At 37.5% G+C, this 19,787-nt stretch overlaps 1 protein-coding gene across 2 annotated transcripts; it reads left to right on the top strand.

Moving 5' to 3' along the window:
- The first annotated feature begins 1,491 nt into the window (after positions 1-1,491).
- Positions 1,492-16,180, top strand: bmal2 (basic helix-loop-helix ARNT like 2). 2 transcript variants are annotated; one of them, XM_015038105.1, is made up of 17 exons: positions 1,492-1,861; positions 8,761-8,884; positions 8,972-9,025; positions 9,128-9,169; positions 9,288-9,445; positions 9,618-9,697; positions 9,937-10,029; positions 11,223-11,340; positions 11,426-11,575; positions 11,685-11,928; positions 12,373-12,479; positions 12,672-12,822; positions 12,924-12,994; positions 13,810-13,921; positions 14,652-14,742; positions 15,089-15,188; positions 15,664-16,180. In XM_015038105.1, the coding sequence occupies exons 1-17, from the start codon at positions 1,804-1,806 to the stop codon at positions 15,819-15,821; spliced, it is 1,911 nt and encodes a 636-aa protein (XP_014893591.1). In that variant the 5' UTR covers positions 1,492-1,803; the 3' UTR covers positions 15,822-16,180. The 2 variants fall into 2 exon arrangements, with proteins under 2 accessions (XP_014893591.1, XP_014893592.1); XM_015038106.1 differs by lacking the exon at positions 9,937-10,029 and having other exon boundaries at positions 1,493-1,861.
- The last annotated feature ends 3,607 nt before the right edge of the window (positions 16,181-19,787 follow it).

Raw genomic sequence — 19,787 nt, forward strand, 5'->3', positions numbered from 1 at the left:
CTCCATAGTCTGTGTCCTTGCTTGTTTGAGCCTTTCCAGCATAGATCTCCTTTTGCTTAGACCCTGAAGAATTGATTTCAAAAGAGACAGAAGGTTTCTGTAGTTTGGCCGTATAATTATCATCAGATTCACCCTCTGACAACATGTAATGATTGTCTCCATCTTGCTCTAGCTCAACAGACAAAACATCTCTTGGATTCAGTTGATTTTGTGCCTGGTTTTCTTGTTGTTGCAAAAACTCCGCTTGAACGTGAAGTTCATCCAAAATCAAAGATAGAACGTTAATCTCTCTCTTTATACCAATGTTGCTGTCGTTATCAAAAGCGCTGTCCACTGCAAGGTAATCTATGTTTTCCTGAAGCTCCTTCCTTAAACTTTTCCACAATGAATACACTTTCAACAACCAAGTTTGGGATTGAAAGTATAGATTTTTCCAATGTTCCTTTGCCAATGTCTCTCTAAACAATTCTGTCTGAAGACCACTAGAATTGATACTTGTAAGTAGATTTTGAAATTCAAAAGAGCTTTCTTTAGTGTTGATACTGCTCTTATACTTGGAGTTCACCTTCGAAAGTTCAACCAGTGGTTGAAGGTACTGGTTTCTGAAATGGTCACTTTGGGCTTTTCCTGTCAAAGACTCTTTCTCATGATCACAAGATCTCTGTTCCAAGGTAAATGGCTCGAACACTTCATGCTCCGACACGTACAGTCTGGATGATTCTTCCTCTTTCTCTGCAGCACACAGAGACATGTTAAAATTTCTTGACATTACAATGTCTGGGTAAATCCTGGCAGACAAGAAAAGTTGTTCAAAAGATGAATGATTCTTCTAGTTTTACTTTGCAAAATAATTTCAAATATCTAACAGCTCTGTTCGCTCTCCAAAATCTGGAAAACTGGACTGTGTCTTACCACAGGTAGAATACAAGTAAAAACAGACGTCATGGTCCAGGGTTGAACCTGTATTATGTCATAAAAGAAAATATTTGCATATTCTAGTAAAATGATGACGCAGTCAGTTCTCTACCCGCCCACATCGTTTGCGTCACACCATTGAGTTGTCAAAGAAATCTGCAGTAGATAGATAGATAGATCGATCGATCTTGAGGATAGATAGTACTTGAGGAAAGAATACTATGAAATACTGAAGCAACAAGACAGCAACCTGAAGCTACAGCTGAATAAATGCCTTGTGCTTTTACTGCAATTGGGTTTGGAAGCAAATTATTGGTTGGCCCCAAACAAGTATGTACTGTATATGATAATTTTTTTTGTCTAAATATGTTTTTAATGTTTTTTTCAACATTCTAGCGTTTTTAATAAACGTACACCATAACTATCAATATTAACATAATAAACAAACGCTGCAATAGGTTTACACACCCATATTTATTTATTTCAATGATATTCAAATTGGAATGTTATTCCAACTTACAGAGACATACAAGCATAACTAATTAATTAATTAACGTGCTGTTATCAGAGTCCAGAAGGGGTAGGTCTGGACTGTCATGAAGGGAACCGGATCAGCAGCGGTGAACCGGTAGGCGGAGACTGTCCTCTTGCTTCCGCGTTTCCCTCTCACTTCTCTCATTGCACAGCACGCCGGTAATTGTGGTCACGTTTCCAACCCTTCATCCTTATTTATTCCCTTTTTAGTTCTACCTGTTGCGAGTTTATTAAAACGGCTTTACAACATTTAGCGGAACCCACACAACCCTGTCCTACACAAAGGGGGGTTGTCGACTGGCTCATCCATGTATTGGAGTCCTGGGCCCCAGCGCACCGGCTCCGGCTTCAGCCATGTCGGCACAGAACGCAGCGGCTGGCGGCGGTGACAGAGCGGGAAGCGAACCGGCAGGTAAATGAAACACAACACTATTGCTGTCACCGTCGGTAATGCTTGCATATATGCTGGCAGTAGGGGGTCTCTTCCATCGAGGTTTAGGCTGACAAGCTGAGGTTCAGGGCTGTTTATTGTCAGGTTGTTGCTCCGCTCAACTGAGGAGTTTGCGCTATTCCGAAACTAGGTCAGTAGATCAGTAGAGCAAGCTCGCCCTCTAACGCTACGCCATTTATGTAACAGCTGTACGACCTTGTTTGCCACACCACCACCGTTTCGCAGCCTAAACGGGTCAAATATTAAAAACCTATTGTCTGTTAAATATAATTATTCGCTCCTAATGATAACCTGTACATGTAAACCACAACAAAAGCTAGCTTAGCAGCGGCAGCGGGGCCTGTTTATCGCTCTCTAGCGAAGGATGCGTTTATTTAAGGTGGTATTCTTGAGAACAGCGTGTTACATTACGTTACAGTAGCTTTATTTAGCACTTCGTTTTCAAGAATGATCAGTTTTAATTAATACAAAGTGTAGTTACGCGTTTTATATTTACAACAGCTTCTATCTACAAGAGGAGGAGCCGAATCGGTTATTTGTGTTAAGCTTTAAGGTTGCCACAGTGAGCCTCTCTGTCTGTAGAAGCCAGTCCTCCTTTAGTGTCACATAAATCAGTTCTGTTCAGGACTAGATGTACTGGACTGTTGGAACCGGCTTTAGGGTCAGTTCAGACTGAGGAAGAAAAAATACAAACACAGATGACTGAAAATAAATGAGCAGATTTTTTTTATTAGGCTTAAAAAATGTCTAAAAAGCAACATGTTTATTTTAGGTAACATATTAACTAAAATGTATGTGAGCGTCCAGACAAACCGTTGCACGGCAGTTTCAAATGTAAGGTTTTAAATTTCCTTTTTATTTATTACTGTGTAACAGGCTCGGGCTGGTTATTAATATCAAGGTGTACCGCAGTTTTAAGAAGTTGTGGTTTTAAAACTGCTACAATTTCTCACCACATCATTTCTACAATATAAAGTTGTTTTAAGTAGACACTGGAGGACGAGATGAATGGCTCCCTGTTGGTGCTGCACACTGCCGATTAACTGGCTGAATACAAAGTCTAATATAATGTAGTGTAATTTTCCAATGCTTACGAGAGAGAGAAATTTGGCTGCGTAAAATGTTTCACATGACACAGTGATGGTGTTACAACTAAACTACCTGCTAACTGTAGTTGGAAAGCTACAAATAGCAGGGCCTCTTTCCCAGTTAGACTAATTACCCAGCTTATATCAGCTATTTACAAGTTACTAAATGAAGAGAAGAATAGCAAAATTATATAATTTCCTTGCAATAAGCACTTAGGATGAAGTCATTGTAACTGTAATGACCAGTAAGTTATGTAATGTTAGCAAGTGTAGTGCTTTTAATTTAGTCAACTGGAACACAGCGCACTTTACAGAAATTAAAAATACATTTAAAAAAAAAAAGCAATGGAGACATTTACCAGAAGTGATCAAACTAAGTAAACGAATGAAAGAAAAAAAATGAAGACATAAGATGGATACATCAGTCAGTTGTGTTGCTCTGTGCTTAAATGCCATTGAGATTATAGAAAGCTTTACAACCTTTAAATTCAAAGGTCAATCTGATACAGTCTAAGCAAGCAATATTTACATCAGTGATAATGTAGTACTTGCCAAAACAATTAGTTAGAAATATCAACCCATGGGGTGCTGTGGTGGCGCAGGGGCAAAGCACGATCCACGTATTGAGGCCTTAGTCCTCGATGCTAAAGTTTTTACTAACTAAAACTGAAATTCAACAAACACAAACGGTACATTATTAGAAACCTCAAATAAAATTTAGAACAAACTGGTGCATGTTTAGTTTGCAATAACTATTGTTATCCATCTATTGTCTGCACCTGCTTGTCCTTGCAGGGTCACAAGGACAAGCGACTCTGCAACTGCTCCATCTAAATTGCTTGAGGGCAATTTACATGAAGCAGTTAACCTAAGAGTCATGTTTTTGGACTGTTGGAGGGAGCTGGAGTACCCAGAGAGAAGCCAGGGTTACACAGAGAGAACATGCAAACTCCATGCAATTAGACCCCAGGCTGGGATTTGAACCCAGAACCTTCTTGCTGCAAGGCTTTTGTGCTACCAACCGAACCGCCGTGTAGTCCCATTATTAATGTGATTATTATCACTGTTGTTACAATTATCACTACTAGGGATTGGTAGTATTATAGTGTTGAGAATATGCTAACTGGAAGATTTTCTGTAGCAAAAAATATAATTCTTTAACATTTATAATGATGTTTAAGGATTGTTATTTTACTCTGTATAAATAAATAGATGCAATGAAAGATAAAAATGATTTGTTCATGTAGAATTAAAAACGCCTAAATGCACGTCTAATGGTTTATCAGCTTGAGATTTCTTCAAATAAGCTGAAAAAATAATAAATTCAACATATTATACAGTATTTATTATATTAAGTCCTGACATGTTCATTAATATCTTTAAGATGTATTGTTTTTTCTTTCCTAACGCTCTCCTACCAGCAGTGGTTGAGTGATATGTTCAAGATGTTAATGAGTCTTGTGTTTACTTCAAACTTGTAACTTATTGTCCAAAACCAAAATAAAAGCGTGTGAATAGCCAGTAAAGCCTGGAATAATAATCAGCTCTATGTTTTCCCTCAGCACACCTTGAAATGGCACAGCGAGACAGGCAGGAGCCGGTGTTATGCCGGCAAACGTGCTGGTGTGTTGGTTTTTCAAATATAGTAAACTTTAACATTTCATGATATTTAAATTAATTTCAATCTATTGTAAAACTGAGCATATATATATATATATATATATATATATATATATATGTATGTATAAAAATGCTTTACTTTTTTTTTACATTAAAAAAACTTGTTTTATATTTTTTACATAAAAAGAGAACAACAACAAAAAATCTTATTTCTGAAGATGTGGGGCTGTTATTTTTTTTTCTGGTCCTGGAGGCTGAAACTCATGACTACATTGTGTGTGAGACTAAAGCTCACTCACTGACAAACTTTGTACATGTTTATCCAAAAAGCTATTTTATGAACTTGTAGGCAACTGGTGTAAAATAATTCATAGAATGATCTGTGTAAAACTGTCTAGAGAGTAACTGTTTGACATAAAAGTAAGGCATAATTAAAATTTTAAAAAGCAGTGCTTACAAAAAACCGCAATTACATTTTTGAGAATGGACTTGTTTTCGTCTTTGGTCAAGGTTGCTCTTGCACCAGTCATTAGTTTGAGCCATCAGGACCAGCTGACCTGGATTTAAACTAAATAAAAACATCTGCAGAGTTTTTTGCTTTTTTTTTTTTTTGCTGCAAGTTAGGATATTAACTGCTTATTTCAATTTTAATAATTCAGACATTTGAGACGGCTGTGCTGGAGTGGAAACACCTAAAGTAGCAAAACATGGACATTTTACGATTGGAGTTGGACATCTCTGCTTTTGCTGCATCAGAACCAAAAAATTCCCAAAATGTCATCAAGCATTTCCTTGATGCACTTTTGTTTTAGTTGAGTGAAAACCAAGTAAAGGTTAGTGACACATTTCAACAGAAAGGAGTTACTAAAGGAACCTGCAACACATTTTCCTCAATATTCCTGTTTTACATTTACACTCGTTTGTTGTCCATCAGAACTGGCAGAGGAGACCTCAAAGAAAAACAGAAATCAGTCTCAGCTAGAAAAAAAAACAGTTTGTGCATCTCTAAAATAGAAGCTTTTTACTGTAAAGCAATAAAACAGTAAACCAAAAAAATACTTGAAAGAAGCCATTGTTTACCCATCGCTAAACGATCAAAAAAATAAAAACTGCTCTCATGATATTTAAAGATCAGATTGTTGTCTTTGGGTCAGTTGACCCATTTTTTCAAACCCACACAATGCTTTGTCATACCACTGTATGTAAACAAGAGGAGGTTTTTTGTGTGTGTGTTTTTTTTTGTTTTTTTTTTTTTGGAAGGACAGGAGGATTTAGGTAAGACCAATTTTTCTATAAGTTATGTTCATTGACTGTCATAAAACTACCAAATCTATTTTTATCTCTCAAGTAGAATAATTTATTTTGTATTTTAGAGGCAGATGATGTAAACTTTATAGCTTATGATATTTTGTATTTATAGCAATATTAATACAAGTGACTAAAAGTACTTAGCAAACCATTGGGATCTTTTTTTTTTCCAGCAATAAACATTATTGCTAAGGATGTCCATAACCGCAGTCAAACCTCCAGAGGTACAAATATGTCTCTTATAAAACAAAATTTATAAAATGTCATGTAAAAACTGAACAAAAAAATACTGTAGAAGTATAAGACATGCAAAGTGGTGAAATGACATGTGCATGGCTGCACAATGTATCATATATAAATATATATATATAAATCGAGTAATCTATCACAAATATATTCCAAGTTTCATGTCTACATGTTTAACATGCCAATATGACATTTATCCTGTTGGATAGTCTTTTTGCAGAAGAGGCCCACCTTAACACAGATCCCATAATGCTAAAAGTCACAGATATTGTTGAAAGCAAGCATGACAGGAAGACCGGAGTAAGCAAAATGTTGGTTTGCTTCGCACAGATGAATAAAATCACAGTGACACAAATACATTAGCGTTAGCTTAACCCAAGAAAGCTCACTGAGGAGCTGCCATGCATTCACATGTCCTGGTATGTGTGAATTGATCTGAATGAAAAGGCTTGAGCGAGCAGTTAGAGGTTTGGCCTTGTCTGTTTGCTCAAAATGAGTAAAAAGGTGTGTCCTCAAGTGAATAGGGTGCTTTGCATTTGTTTCATGGAGCCTTTCAAACCTTGGGATTGTCCTTCGGGCACGCCACCTTTGGCACAATCAGTCTATTTGAGGCAATCAAAATAAAATATTTCTGAGTTGTGGAGCCTTAAGCTGAATAATAGATGCTGAGAAGAGGGATGGATAAAACTCTAGTTCTATGGGGAGAAAAGACTGCAGAATGCCATTTTAGTTCTGCATCTAAGAACTTCTTTTCTGCAGTTATTTAAATTCAGTGATAATTTGCAGTCAATGTTTTTTTTTTCCATTTATTTGCATTTTTGTTTTTGAAATATTAATGTACGAGCATCTTAACACTTTGAAGATTTAAATGTAGAGTCTGCTGCTTTAAATGAGATGATGAAATCAGACTTTCATCAAGCAGCATTTCGTCGTGCTGTGGGGTCGTATAGGTGCAGCCAGTACTCAAGTCAGACATTTATCGAATGAGCTTATAAGTAAACACTTGAGCCTCAGAGAAAGGTTGTAGGATTTATTGGAAGAATGTGTGTGCAGTCTGATCTTCATTTAGCTTCTCGCCTTCATTGTAAACTTATAATCTGGCAGAAGTTGGCAGAGTGAGGAGGATTAGAAGTTGGGTCACTGCTGATCTGTTAAAGGCTATTTGGGTCACAGGGTTTGTGGCTCACAGTTAAAAATAGGTGTAATCAATAAAAACCAGTCTGTTTCCAGTCATTCTCCTGAGGTTTTCTCCCACATATTTTTTCAGAAGCCTTACAGCTTGTGGCACACCAGAACAGATGTGGAAATATGACGAATTGAGCTCATTTCTGAGAGCCACTGTCAGCAGTTTGGGATTTAAATGCTTCATTACACCATGGTCGCTTTTGAACAACCCATACCGCCCCATTCCTGGGCTTCTCTCAGCTGTAGGCCTTTGGATAAAAGTACGGTACAATCACAATGCAGCCACTGGCCTCATACAACACAGTGCATTGATTGGGGACAAAAAAACGTCACTTCTTGCGACAAACCTGAGACCTTAGTGCAACATGTTTGTTGCTGCATTAATATAAATGCCACATTAGGTGGAAACCTTATCCTGAACACACCAGACCATTAAATAGCGTACCAAACCACACCGACACGTGCCAGACTGTGGGAACGAGGAATAAAAATGCTTTCTATAAGAAACATCTGAAGGAAAATATCCTGCCACTATACTACTCTCCTGTAAATAACCTTCCAATGTCCCTGAGCTAAAATAATTCTGCAAAGAAAATTAGGACAAAATTTCTCTGCAGCAACGTAAAAGATAAATGTTTTGCTATTGCAATCACTTGATGGCAGTCGTTGCTGCCAAGGTTGGCACAGGATGTGAGGTTTATGGAAATGTACATTTTCATAAAGGGCCAGATTGGTTTGGAAAGCTTATTCTCCTACAAATTTTGATCACTGTTTTAAAACAGCTCATTGTAATTAGTCTGGTTATATTTGCCTGAAATCTTTTTTTTTTTTAATCCAAAATGTTTAATTATAATAAAAATAGATTTATTTTTTTTAACAGCAATGTAGATGTAGGAAAAACTTTCCTGGTGTAAAACTCCATAAAATCCCAATATCAGTGATGGTTGGTTCCACTTTTGAACAGCCTGGTTTTGTAATTTCTTGTTGGAATAATAAAAACTGAAGTCACCACCTGGTTTTGCTTGAAGAAATTTGTTAAAGCTCCCAATAGAAATGTTAGCAGTAATGTTTGAGCATTTACCTCACTGAATAGGAGGCTTCTGGTCTTCCTTATAGGAAAAGTGCAGTGGCCGTCTGACAGCAGTTGGAACAAATTGTGACCAGGGTGTGAGGAGCTGACCGGCAGTGTGCAGCAACTATTTAGGGAGTTAGTTTATGTTCCTCACAGCCTGAGAAAACTCAGCTGCCTTCTCTGCTTTTTGAATAAAAGGACCATAAACTTTTGGGGGAACTTTTTTTTTTATCAAACTTTGCTGTACCTCAATAACCATAAACTGCCCATGTCTCGCTGCAGACAAATGATGATCTTAGCTTTTAGGATTTGTTTCAGAGCATTCGATGTCTGTGTTCCAGATGACGTGCTGGTTGAGGAAGAACAGAGCAATTCTCTGCCCAGCTTGATGACCCCATCCATAACATCTGGTATGTCCTCGAGTATGGACATGCCAAGGAAGCGCAAAGGAAGCACAGACAACCAGTTAGTACTCCTCATACATTTGATCTGATTAAAATACACCGAAAAAAAAAACAAACTTGTAAATTAACGTTTTTATTCTCCTGTCAGGGATTCAAAATTGGCTATGATTGACGATGCAGATATGGAAGATGACCAAAACAGGTGCTTTGCTCATTTTTAAAGGGAAACAAATGTTTTTGTGCAAATTTTCCCTAGAATAAATGTAATCTTTCCATGTGAATTTGGTGATTTTTCTCTCCACAGGTCGGACGGAGAGGACCAACATGTCAAAATGAAATGTTTCAGGTAGAAAAACCTTATAATAAACCTCTGATTAAACAAATGTCTGTTATAGTTCAATAATCCAGAGCGTGCTGCTTTTCAGAGCACGCTCTGAGCACATTTTTTTTAAATGTCTCTGCAGGGAACCACACAGCCAAATTGAGAAGAGGAGACGAGACAAAATGAACAATCTCATTGACAAGCTTTCAGCCATGATCCCCACATGTAACCCCATGTCCCGTAAACTGGACAAACTCACGGTGCTCAGAATGGCAGTGCAGCACCTCAAATCCCTCAAAGGTACAAAGTACATCCATAACCTGTGGTAATCAAAGCCCTACTTTTCTCAGTTAAGTTTAAATTATTTTGAAATTACATTTAACTGACAGAGACAACGTACGTCTTGTTAACTTCTTTTGTTTTATGCTAAAATCTTAAGCCTTCTACATAGTAAAACTGTCTGTAACTTCAGGATCAGCGAGCTCCTTCTCTGAAGCGAGCTACAAACCGTCATTTCTTCCTGATGAAGAGCTTAAACACCTTGTCCTCAAGGTAAACATGAGACAGTAAAACATGTTTGCATGTGTTACCTTATGATCAAAATTTCAAGGATATTAGAATTTTCCATCAATTACAAAGCAATAAAGTAGACTAGATTAGCTTTTCTTTATTTTTTGAACTATGTTAGTTACATTTACAATGTGTAGCATTTTACTTAAGCCTGATGGCTTTGTGCTTTTTTGTCTTGAGCAGGTCCTGACTGTCGCTCTTTCCTTGTCTCTGTTGTACAGGCTGCAGATGGGTTCCTGTTTGTAGTGGGCTGTGATCGCGGGAAAATAGTTTTTGTCTCAGAGTCCGTCACAAAGATATTAAATTATAGTCGGGTAACACTTTTACATTTGTCGCATAATCTGCTGTTTTTGTGACTTTATGTAAAAACACCAGACACGCTAGATGGGTTTTTGTTATGATGTCTGCATAGTGGATAGATGGGAATCTATGAGGTGCTGGTGACTTTAAAAGAGAGCATGCTCCCTGCTGTAGAACTGCTAGTTAAAACTAAAACATTCATTCACTACATATGTGCTTAATAGTTATGTTTGTACTGCTTTTAAAAATGGACATTTCTGTTTGGAGTTTGGCCATATTAAGATCTTAATCTACCATAATTTTTGCTAACTTGCTGTATCTTGTGTTTTCCTACCCACTGAACTTTTCCCTATTTTATCCTGTTACAACCACAAACGTGAATGGGTTTTATGTGGTCGACCAACACAAAGTGGTGCATAATTGCGAAGAGGGAAATAAAAATCAGGTAACAGGTAAATGCAACACCCTGGTATGCGGTTACAGCTGCAAGTCGAACAGCCGCAGCCTCTGTTGCATGTTTTGCCCCATATTTCAGGTCTTTAACTCCGACCAGCCTTTCATTCCATGCAGAAGAAAGCAACCCTAATATTTATGCTGCCTCTTCCATGTTACACTACTCATATTTCAGGATTTTCTATGCAGGTTTTCTACCACATGTAGTATTTTTGCATTGAGATTGTAAAGTTTCACTTTGGTTCTTCCACATCTTCAGAGAGTGTCTGTGTCCCTCGGTCTTTGTGGTTGTGTATTTTGATTCCTATGGAGATGAATTTAAATTGCACACAGGTAGATTTTGTTTACTAAATTGTCCATATTTGTTGGTTTTTAAATTTATTTAAATAAAGATGCCAGTCTCAGTTTTCAGACTTGTACGACCTTCCTTTTACTCGGTTTGCGATTGTGCTCTACTTTTGTGTTACCATAAAATCCCATTCAAAAATACTAGACTTTGTGATTGTAATATGACAAAATGTTAAAAGTTCAAGAATTATGGCTACTTTAAAATTAATAGTGTGTCTTTAAGATTAGAATCTGACTCATTTCCATCTTTACACCCTGTCTGGTGTGCTCCTGGGACAGAAGTCCTCAGTAAAAATACCCTTCGAAACTAGTTGTTAGCTCTGTTTAAATTAGGTATTTTTGTTGGTTGTTTCATCCACATGGAAGCCTTGTTTAAGTATGTGGTGTTCTGTGTTTTTTACTTTAGACCGAGCTGATTGGACAGAGCCTGTTTGACTATATACACCCCAAGGACATGGGAAAAGTGAAGGAGCAACTGTCTGCTTCTGAATTGCACCCTCGTGAGCGGCTAATAGATGCTAAAAGTAAAGCGTTTTATTTTTGTCTGTGTGTGTGAGGTCAAAAGACTTAATTTTACTGCAGTGCGTTTAACACTCTGGGTATCTGCAGCTGGTCTGCAGGTTCAGGCTGACCTTCCCATCGGTGCGTCACGGTTGTGCTCAGGCGCTCGGCGCTCCTTCTTTTGTCGCATGAAGTACAACAAAATACCTGTGAAAATCGAAGAAAAGGAAACGCAGGCAAACATCTCTAAAAAGAAAGGTGACCCCAAATTGCTTGGCAGTTTCCACAAATGACCCCCAGAGGTGGATTTTATTTTGTGCATATTGTTTATGACATTTAATGCAACTTTTTATTTTATTTTTTTAAGAGTCACAGAAATACTGCACAGTCCACTGCACCGGCTACATGCGCAGTTGGCCAACCAGTCAGATGGGTGCAGAGGGGGACGGAGAGGGGGACAAGCAGGACAGCTCCTACTTTAGCTGCCTGGTGGCGGTGGGACGCGTCCATTCACACTCGGCTCCGCAAGTTAACGGAGAAGTCCGAGTTAAACCCACTGAGTTTGTTACACGCTACGCCATGGATGGAAAATTCACCTTTGTTGATCAAAGGTAAATTTAATTTCCTGTTACAGGAGGGTAAGGTGGCCTAGAGGATGATGTAGCTAGTCTAAAGAAAGACCACAGCTGGCTACATTTTGAAAATCATTCCAGATATTTTAACCATTCTTTAAATGAGATGCTTTATACAGTTAATTAGGAACTGTGTGATTCCAAGCTACTGAAACATTTAAGAACATTTTATTACTTAATTTTCATAAATAATCGAAACGAACTTGCACTGTTTAACATCATGGTGTTTATAAAATGGTTGAAAAATGTGTAACTTGAAACATGAATGGAGGATTTGTGTCTTAAAACATTATAAATTACACTTAAAGGTTTGGACAAAAAAAAAAAGAAAAAAACTGAAAAGTTGTGTATTTGTTTTCATTTCTATGAACACACGCTCCCTCTGCAGCTTTCCAATGTCTCTGAACTTTTTTCCTCCAACAGAGCAACAACCATTTTGGGTTATCTTCCCCAAGAATTGCTTGGAACATCGTGCTACGAGTACTTCCATCAAGATGACTTACTACATTTAGCCGATCGACATCGAAAAGGTAACCTACGTGTCTCGCATAGTTTTCTTCTTAAAGTAATTTTAAAGTCTCTGCTGCATAAAATGCGCCAGCTTCAACATCGCTGCGATGCATATCGAGCTGCAAAATTTCTTGTTGTTCCAAACTGGTAATTTTGCACACTATATTGTTTAATTTGCTTTTTTTTTTCCCCTTCTTGTCACCTCTTTACAGTCCTGCGAAGTCGAGAGAAAATAGAGACAAACTGCTATAAATTCAAAACAAAATACGGTTCTTTTGTCACTCTGCAAAGTCAGTGGTTTAGTTTTGTCAACCCTTGGAACAAAGAAGTCGAATACATAGTGTCAACCAACACAGTAATATCGTAAGTATATGCCTGCAGCATTTGGTGCTTTATCTGACCATATCTGCACACGGCTGCTCAGAAAACCGTCTGCTTCCTGTTCTCTCCCCTCCTCTGATAAGGTACGACAACAGTCGAACAGCGCGGTCTGGACACAAGTCTGAACAGTCGGGCAATTCCAAGGCTTCAGAAGGTCAGAGCATAACAATCACTGATTTGCATGTGTGTGCAGCTTCCATACTTGCATGCAGCACCTTCTGTGATTTTCCTTGCAGCTGAGCATGTTGCTGTTTTGTGTGAATGACGTGTGTTTTTCCGTTGAAGTCAGTAAACTAAGTCTGGCCTAGAAACGTTTGTAGGTCACTTTGAGCGTGTTGTTTCAGAAACTGGTGCGCACTGAACGATGGGCTCAATTAGTTAGTTTTTAAGTGGAAATCTAAACAGGGTTGCTTATTAATTAATTAACGGTCCAACTGCATTATATGTTGTGCTTGAGAGTTTTGTCATAATACTCGAGTTAATTTCTAGAAAAAGGCTCCTGCAGAACAAAGTCTTTCAAGGAGTGTAGCTGCAGCTGGATGTGCTGAAAACCACGCACATTTTTCTATATACTGCAGTTGTTGTGACAAAGTATGGATTTGGTTTTTATCGTAACTAAAAGCCAAAAGGAAAAAAGCAAAATAAAGAGATTATTTTAGACTTTGTTTCTTCTTACATTTAAGTTGACATTTGAGTTTCCACATAATGTGTTGATTTAACCCTTCACTTTTTCGTATTTTTGGGATTTTTCTACAATGTGACTGGAGGCACAAATTGACAATTTAACAAAAGGGCCATTTACTAACTGCTTGGTCTGTACACATAATGTGTTAGAAACATTTGTTTGTCTGACAAATTAAATGTTGTTGCTTTAAACAGAATTATTAAAATAAACCTGGCCTGAAAAGGCGTTTGCATATTAAAAAAAATACTCATTTTTGAATCCTAATCTTACTTATATTCTTACAGACTGCAAGAAGTCCCTTCCAGTTATACCAGGCATCTCCTCTGCATCTGGAACTATGATATACGCCGGAAGCATTGGGACGCAGATTGCTAATGAGCTGCTGGATTTCAACAAGTACGGCATCAAAACAAGTGTTTAACTTTTAAGGGTCATGAGGAAAAATTAGACACCTTATGCTATAAAACATGTTCAGACGTAAGGATATCTTATGTAAATTTTCAAATCGGGTTGATATATAACTGAATATTTTAAAATATTTAATTTAAAATGAGTCATATATTTCCACTGTTTAAAAAAAAAAATCCAATCAGATATGGACAATATTCCATATTGATTTGATCTGAGGCCTCTGGAAAAGTGGTCTCAAAAATTCATTATGGATTTTATGGAAACTAATCTACAAATGGAGAACCTTAGAAACCGTTACCAACATGCTCAGCTTTGGCCATGCAAATGACTGTAACGTGAAAGCAGACTCTAGGATGCCACAAGAAGGCTCCAAAAATCCTAAAATGTCCCGTTGGCGCCTGCAGCAGGCTCTTACTGCAGTGGAAGTAACTCTCCACAATCAGGAAGAAACTCGAAGCAGGAAACATTTGCTCTCTCAAATAAACATCAGACTTAAAACGAGGGAATTTCAAAAAAGGACTAGAAATGTGTTATGTAAAACTTTTTCTTATAAAAGAACTGAATATTTAATGGGATGTCCTAATTTTCCCTCATAGCTTGATTATAACCTAAATCTACTAGTGTTTTCTTTCTTTTCATCCATCTCCTTAAGCAGCTCTGTTTTTCCTGCTATGCTGTTTGATACATTATTGATTGTCTGTGTTGTTCTGCTCAGGCTGAATTCATCACCTTCTAGTGGGAACGTCAGTCCATTCAGTCTGGCACAGGATAAATCTCCCCAAACACTCAATCAGATCACCAACAGTGTAAGTGTCTGTTCAGTAAATCCTGTCTTATCCAGAAAACAGCTTTTAAATTGTTTCATATGTAGAGATGGGCTTTACAAATCTTTCTATGAATCGTTTACATAACAAAGATGTTTCCCAATACAGGAGGAAAACAAATGACTTTCGAGTTGGTGTTTTAAGTGCAATTGGTCCATTTCTTACAACTCTTTTTGGTTTAAAATACTAAAATGTTGTCATTATTGTTTAAAATATTCATTCAGTTTTAAAATCACCCCCAAAAGAATTGATCTTTGTCCATTCTTCTTCTGCTTCTTTTTAAACGTCCTGCATACTGCCTCTAATCTGCTTGTCTTTTTCTCTCCAGGTGCCAAACGGAGAAACTTCTGACATGGAGATCCCAGGAAAGTCGAGCTCAGAGGGTGAACCTCCAGGGGTTTCATTCCCAGGGGGAGACTCACTGATGGGTACTCTATCTGAACCTCTTAATAAGCCTATTAAAAGCATGTAATAAAACTATTGCTGAATATTGTGATAACTATGTTGATTTCAATTAACCAACATTTTCCAAACTCGTTTGCCTTTTCCACAATCACAATGGTCCCACTCTTCTCTGTGAGCTTAAGCATACATAAAGTAGAAGCATAGATGGCAGTAGAAGTTTATCTTTGCTCTCCAAAACTTCATTGGCAGACAAAATGTGCTTGCTTGGTACTTGAGACATAATATCTTATGAAATATTGGACTTATCGTGCTGTTTCTGAGTGAGTGAGCCTCTGACAAGTTTCCCTTCCTAAGATTCATAATCTCTTAGTTAGCCAAGGAGTTCTCAGAAACAATTGGGATCCCCTTAAAAACTTAGGCTTAAGGTCAGAAAGAGGAGAGTAGTGCAAGGTGACTCGGCCCAAACGTGTTCATATTTTTTTTTTCCCTTTCCTTCAGGGGAGAATTCCCAGCTGGATTTGGACAGTGTTGTTGGACCCAGCCTGAACAGTTTCAGCACCGACGAAGCGGCCATGGCGGTGATCATGAGCCTGCTGGAGACCGACACAAGCTTGGGAGAAGCCGTAGACTTCGAAGAGATGCACTGGTCTTTATAAAACCCGTATAACAGCTGCTGTGGGGAAACATTTGAGTGATCCGTTCCTTTGTGACAGGAATGCTAACTCCAAAAAGCAGCATTAATGATTTTTTTTTTTTTTTTATGTAAAGACTTTAAATTATTAGTTAACCCCTTTCATCATAAGCTTTATAGTTTCTTGACGACCGCTCTCCCAAGATCAGGAGTAGTGTCCGTATGGGACACTTTCCCTCCTCAGATGCAGGATGTTCCTCTTGAGCCTTGCAGCAGTTTCTCACTAGATAAAAGTTTTAACAAGTTGAGACAAAAAGTTGAATTTCCAACTTTTTATTCCTCCAACCCAGTTTGAAAAAGATTTAGGTATGAAAATGCAAAAAAGAAAAAGAAACACAATGAACCGTTAGGTTGCTACTGTTTGAATACTAAAAAAAAGGACATGAGGAAGACAGCCTGGTCCCTCTCTGTAAAGCCTCAGGATCCAATCCGTTGGAGCGCACCATGGCAGGCCAACCTCTGTAACATCTACCTTTTGAGAGTCAACTCTTATGTGGATGCTTGGAGGGTTTTATCTTGTCAGTATCGGAACATATTTCAAAAAAAGCAGCCATAGTAATGCTCTTCTCTTCTACACTGACCTATAAATGCTGTATTTTGTGGGGTTAATGAGGGCACACACCACATTTTCAGACCACATGTGTCTTAAAGGGACAGTTTGCAAAGAAGGCCCCAGTTTAATAACATCAGCATCAGACATGGAGCAGGTTCTATATATTTGTCCTCATACATTTAGAACAATAGCAGAGTAGATCAACTTCGTTCTAAGCAAAACCAAACAAAAATAAAACATTTCAAAAGTGGTGTCTAAGAGGTTTGGTAGCAACTCACTTTAAATTTGGTCAGTGTGTGTTAAAGTTGAATCAGAGGGATGATACAGGAGATAATTCAGGGAGTTATCCAGTTGAAGGACTTCCAGACTCCCCTGCTTTCTCTGACTGCACCAGTTCACCTGTGTGTTCTTATGCAACATCAGCTTCATAGTTTTGCAGGTTAGCTTTAGGCGGGTTTCTTAATATTTTATTTTATTTTTTTAAATGTACATTTATGCACTGACCTGTTTCCGAAGACGTGTTAATGTTTTTCGTGCTTACTGGGCGCACATTGGGTTGTCTCATAAAGCTCCGGTCAGAAGTTTACATACATTCTTTGTCTGCATGAATGTCGTATTATTTGAAGTTTCAAAGCTTCATTTAAACCGTTCTTTTTTTTTTTTTTTTTTTTTTCCCCCCCCAGGGTTGAATAATTAAACGATATACAATTTCAGTGATTTTTTTGTAACAAGGATTGGGTTCACAAGTTGTACATTTATTGCGACCACTGAATTGCCACCCTGACCTCAACTCGTAAAATATTTCTAGTCTGTTTTTAAAAAGCCAGATCTGTGTTGGGAAACAAGTGACAATTACTGAACCCTACAAATTTTGCCAAGGAGAGTGCAAGAATATTGGACCAGAATCTTGTTGCTTGCTAGCAATACTTGGTGGTTCAGGGGCAAGTTGTGAAGCAACACTAAGCCAAAAAACAATGAGGGTGTTTTTGCATATTTGAGCCTGTATGAATTAGAAAGAACTTTATCTTGTCTTTAAAACTAATTGAAGTAGTGTGTTCCAACATCTTCTCACCCTTCTTAAAGAAGGGTTCAAATGTATCATCAACGACATGAATTCTATGATGTGTCTATGTAAACTTTTGACCAGAACAGTGCTTTCTTTAAGGGATTGTGCTATGCAGAACTATCATTCCTCACGTTTCTACATTTAAATTTGTCCCGTGTCGTTTTCTCTCTACATAGTGGTTTGTGCATGCAACTTTTGAGTCCCCGAACTTTGCTGAATCCTGTTGCCATTTACCTCATGTAGAATTTTGACTTTCTGTTGCTTAGAATTGCACATTTTATCTCTTAGGGAGAAAAGTGATAGACATTGTTATAGCTATCACCATAACAATGGTGATAATCTGTTTTGTTGGTGATACACTGTATTGTCCCATTGGGTTTGAGTTTTATTATGTAATCACCAAAATTCCCTCAAAATTAACACATTTTATGCTAATATTGCTGAATTTATGTATCTATATGTAAACTCGTTGAAAGAAAGCTAATTTATTGGTTGTTTTATTGTATAAAAACATTTTCTTGAAATATTAAATGCCAAACTATAGATGCTGTCTAAGATGCTGTGAAGTATCATTAGCCATTAACACTTTCATTTTACAAGTTATAGCCACAGATATAACATTTTCTATTCTAAGTGTTGAACATTGGAAAGAAAATTGTACAATTTTTCAATATTTTTGTCAGAAATTTGTGTATGTCTATTTTACCCTATATAAATAATATCTAATATACTGGCACCTAAGCGTTAGATGGAATTGTTTGTCTTGTTTGGTATCTTGGGCCACGATTTAATGATTTCTTGCGGACTGTTAAGTTTTTATCCCCGATAAGAACTCTTGTTTCATGGATGGAAAGGGTTGTGAATTATGAAGAATACTGTCTTGTCTTATTAAGCTTGAATTATGAGGAGCCAGTCGACAGAGCAGCTGAATTCACAGGGACCCCCCCCCCCCACCCAACCATGCCTGTGTCCGAAGTGCCTTTGTACATTTCTGCTCGGACACATAATGAAACCTGTGTTGTTCTTTTTTCTGTTTTACTTGGAGGCGCCTCTGTGGACTGAACGGAGGGCTAAACTGCATATCTTTGGATTAACTTGAAGCGCCATCCATGGCATGCTGTGCCCATCAATGGATGATGTGGAAACCTGTGCAGAGATGGAAGCAGCAGCTGCACATGTTGGCTTCAGAACTCACTACCTAACCAAACACACAGCGCTAAGGAGTCATGCCATGGATGCAGTCCTTTTTTTTTTCTTTTTCTGAGGCTGTTTGGTATTGTTACTGTGCAGCTTCCTCCATTGTTCCTCTGTTGTGGTCGTCGTTTCCTCAGAAAGATAATATATTGCTCTCATGTCAGCCTGTTTTGCTGTGACAGAGTGATTGACCTTTTCACAGAGTTTTGCTTCGACTCCATTTGAAATAAAATGTAGTTTTTGTAAGCAAGCAATCTGTCTTTTTGTGTGTCCAGATATTGGTTTCTAAAGCCAATCAGTGCCAGAGATAGTTTATTTTAACCAGGGATATATGACTCACTGCATGAAAAGTTGGAAGGTTGTATCTTTCCAGGACCAAGTTGGAAAACAAAATATTTTCTGTGATGGCTTCAAAGAGCATGAAACAAGACCATGAAAACACCACACAAGCAAAATAATTTGTGCATAATTTTAAATAATAAAGCGATATAAATCCACAATAAGAGGTTAAAATAGTTCAATGAAATAGTGAAAGAAGCAATGCTTTTTTTATTCTATGTATTTTATCTTGCTGAATTTATTTTTGAGTAAAGACTACATATGTTTAACTCTTCAGTAATGGCTAATTTTTAATGATTTTCTCCATATTTGTTTTTCATTTCTATAAAAGACGAGGCTAATAAGCCCTTGACTAAAGTACTTATGGATAATGCTTGCTTTACAAAAAAAAATAAAAAATCTAAATAAATAAATTTTAATTGGAAAACTAAAGTAAAATACTGTAGCAAATATTGCCTAGAATGTTGTGAAATTAAATTAGTCTATTACTCATTTTACTTGCATATTGCGATATGGCGAAGGGCTCTGAAGTTTATGATAAAACTTTGCAGTAACTCATAATCTCCAGTAGAGAGCGCTGGTGATTGGCTTAGCAAAAAAGTAGCTAGTAGCTTTCAAGGGTCATTCTGAACTTTGTTTACAATCACAATAGTTATAATTCTGTGATTTATTTTTGTAAAACTAATGTTTCACACAGCTTATTTAAAAAAAAATCACTAATACTTCCCAGTTAAGTTCGCCTGCGGTAAACCTTTGACTATCACTTCTCAAACTTTGAA

This window comes from Poecilia latipinna, unplaced genomic scaffold (genome assembly GCF_001443285.1).
Source record: "Poecilia latipinna isolate Pla-1442-1.1 unplaced genomic scaffold, P_latipinna-1.0 Scaffold429, whole genome shotgun sequence".
Classification (NCBI taxonomy): Eukaryota; Metazoa; Chordata; class Actinopteri; order Cyprinodontiformes; family Poeciliidae; genus Poecilia; species Poecilia latipinna.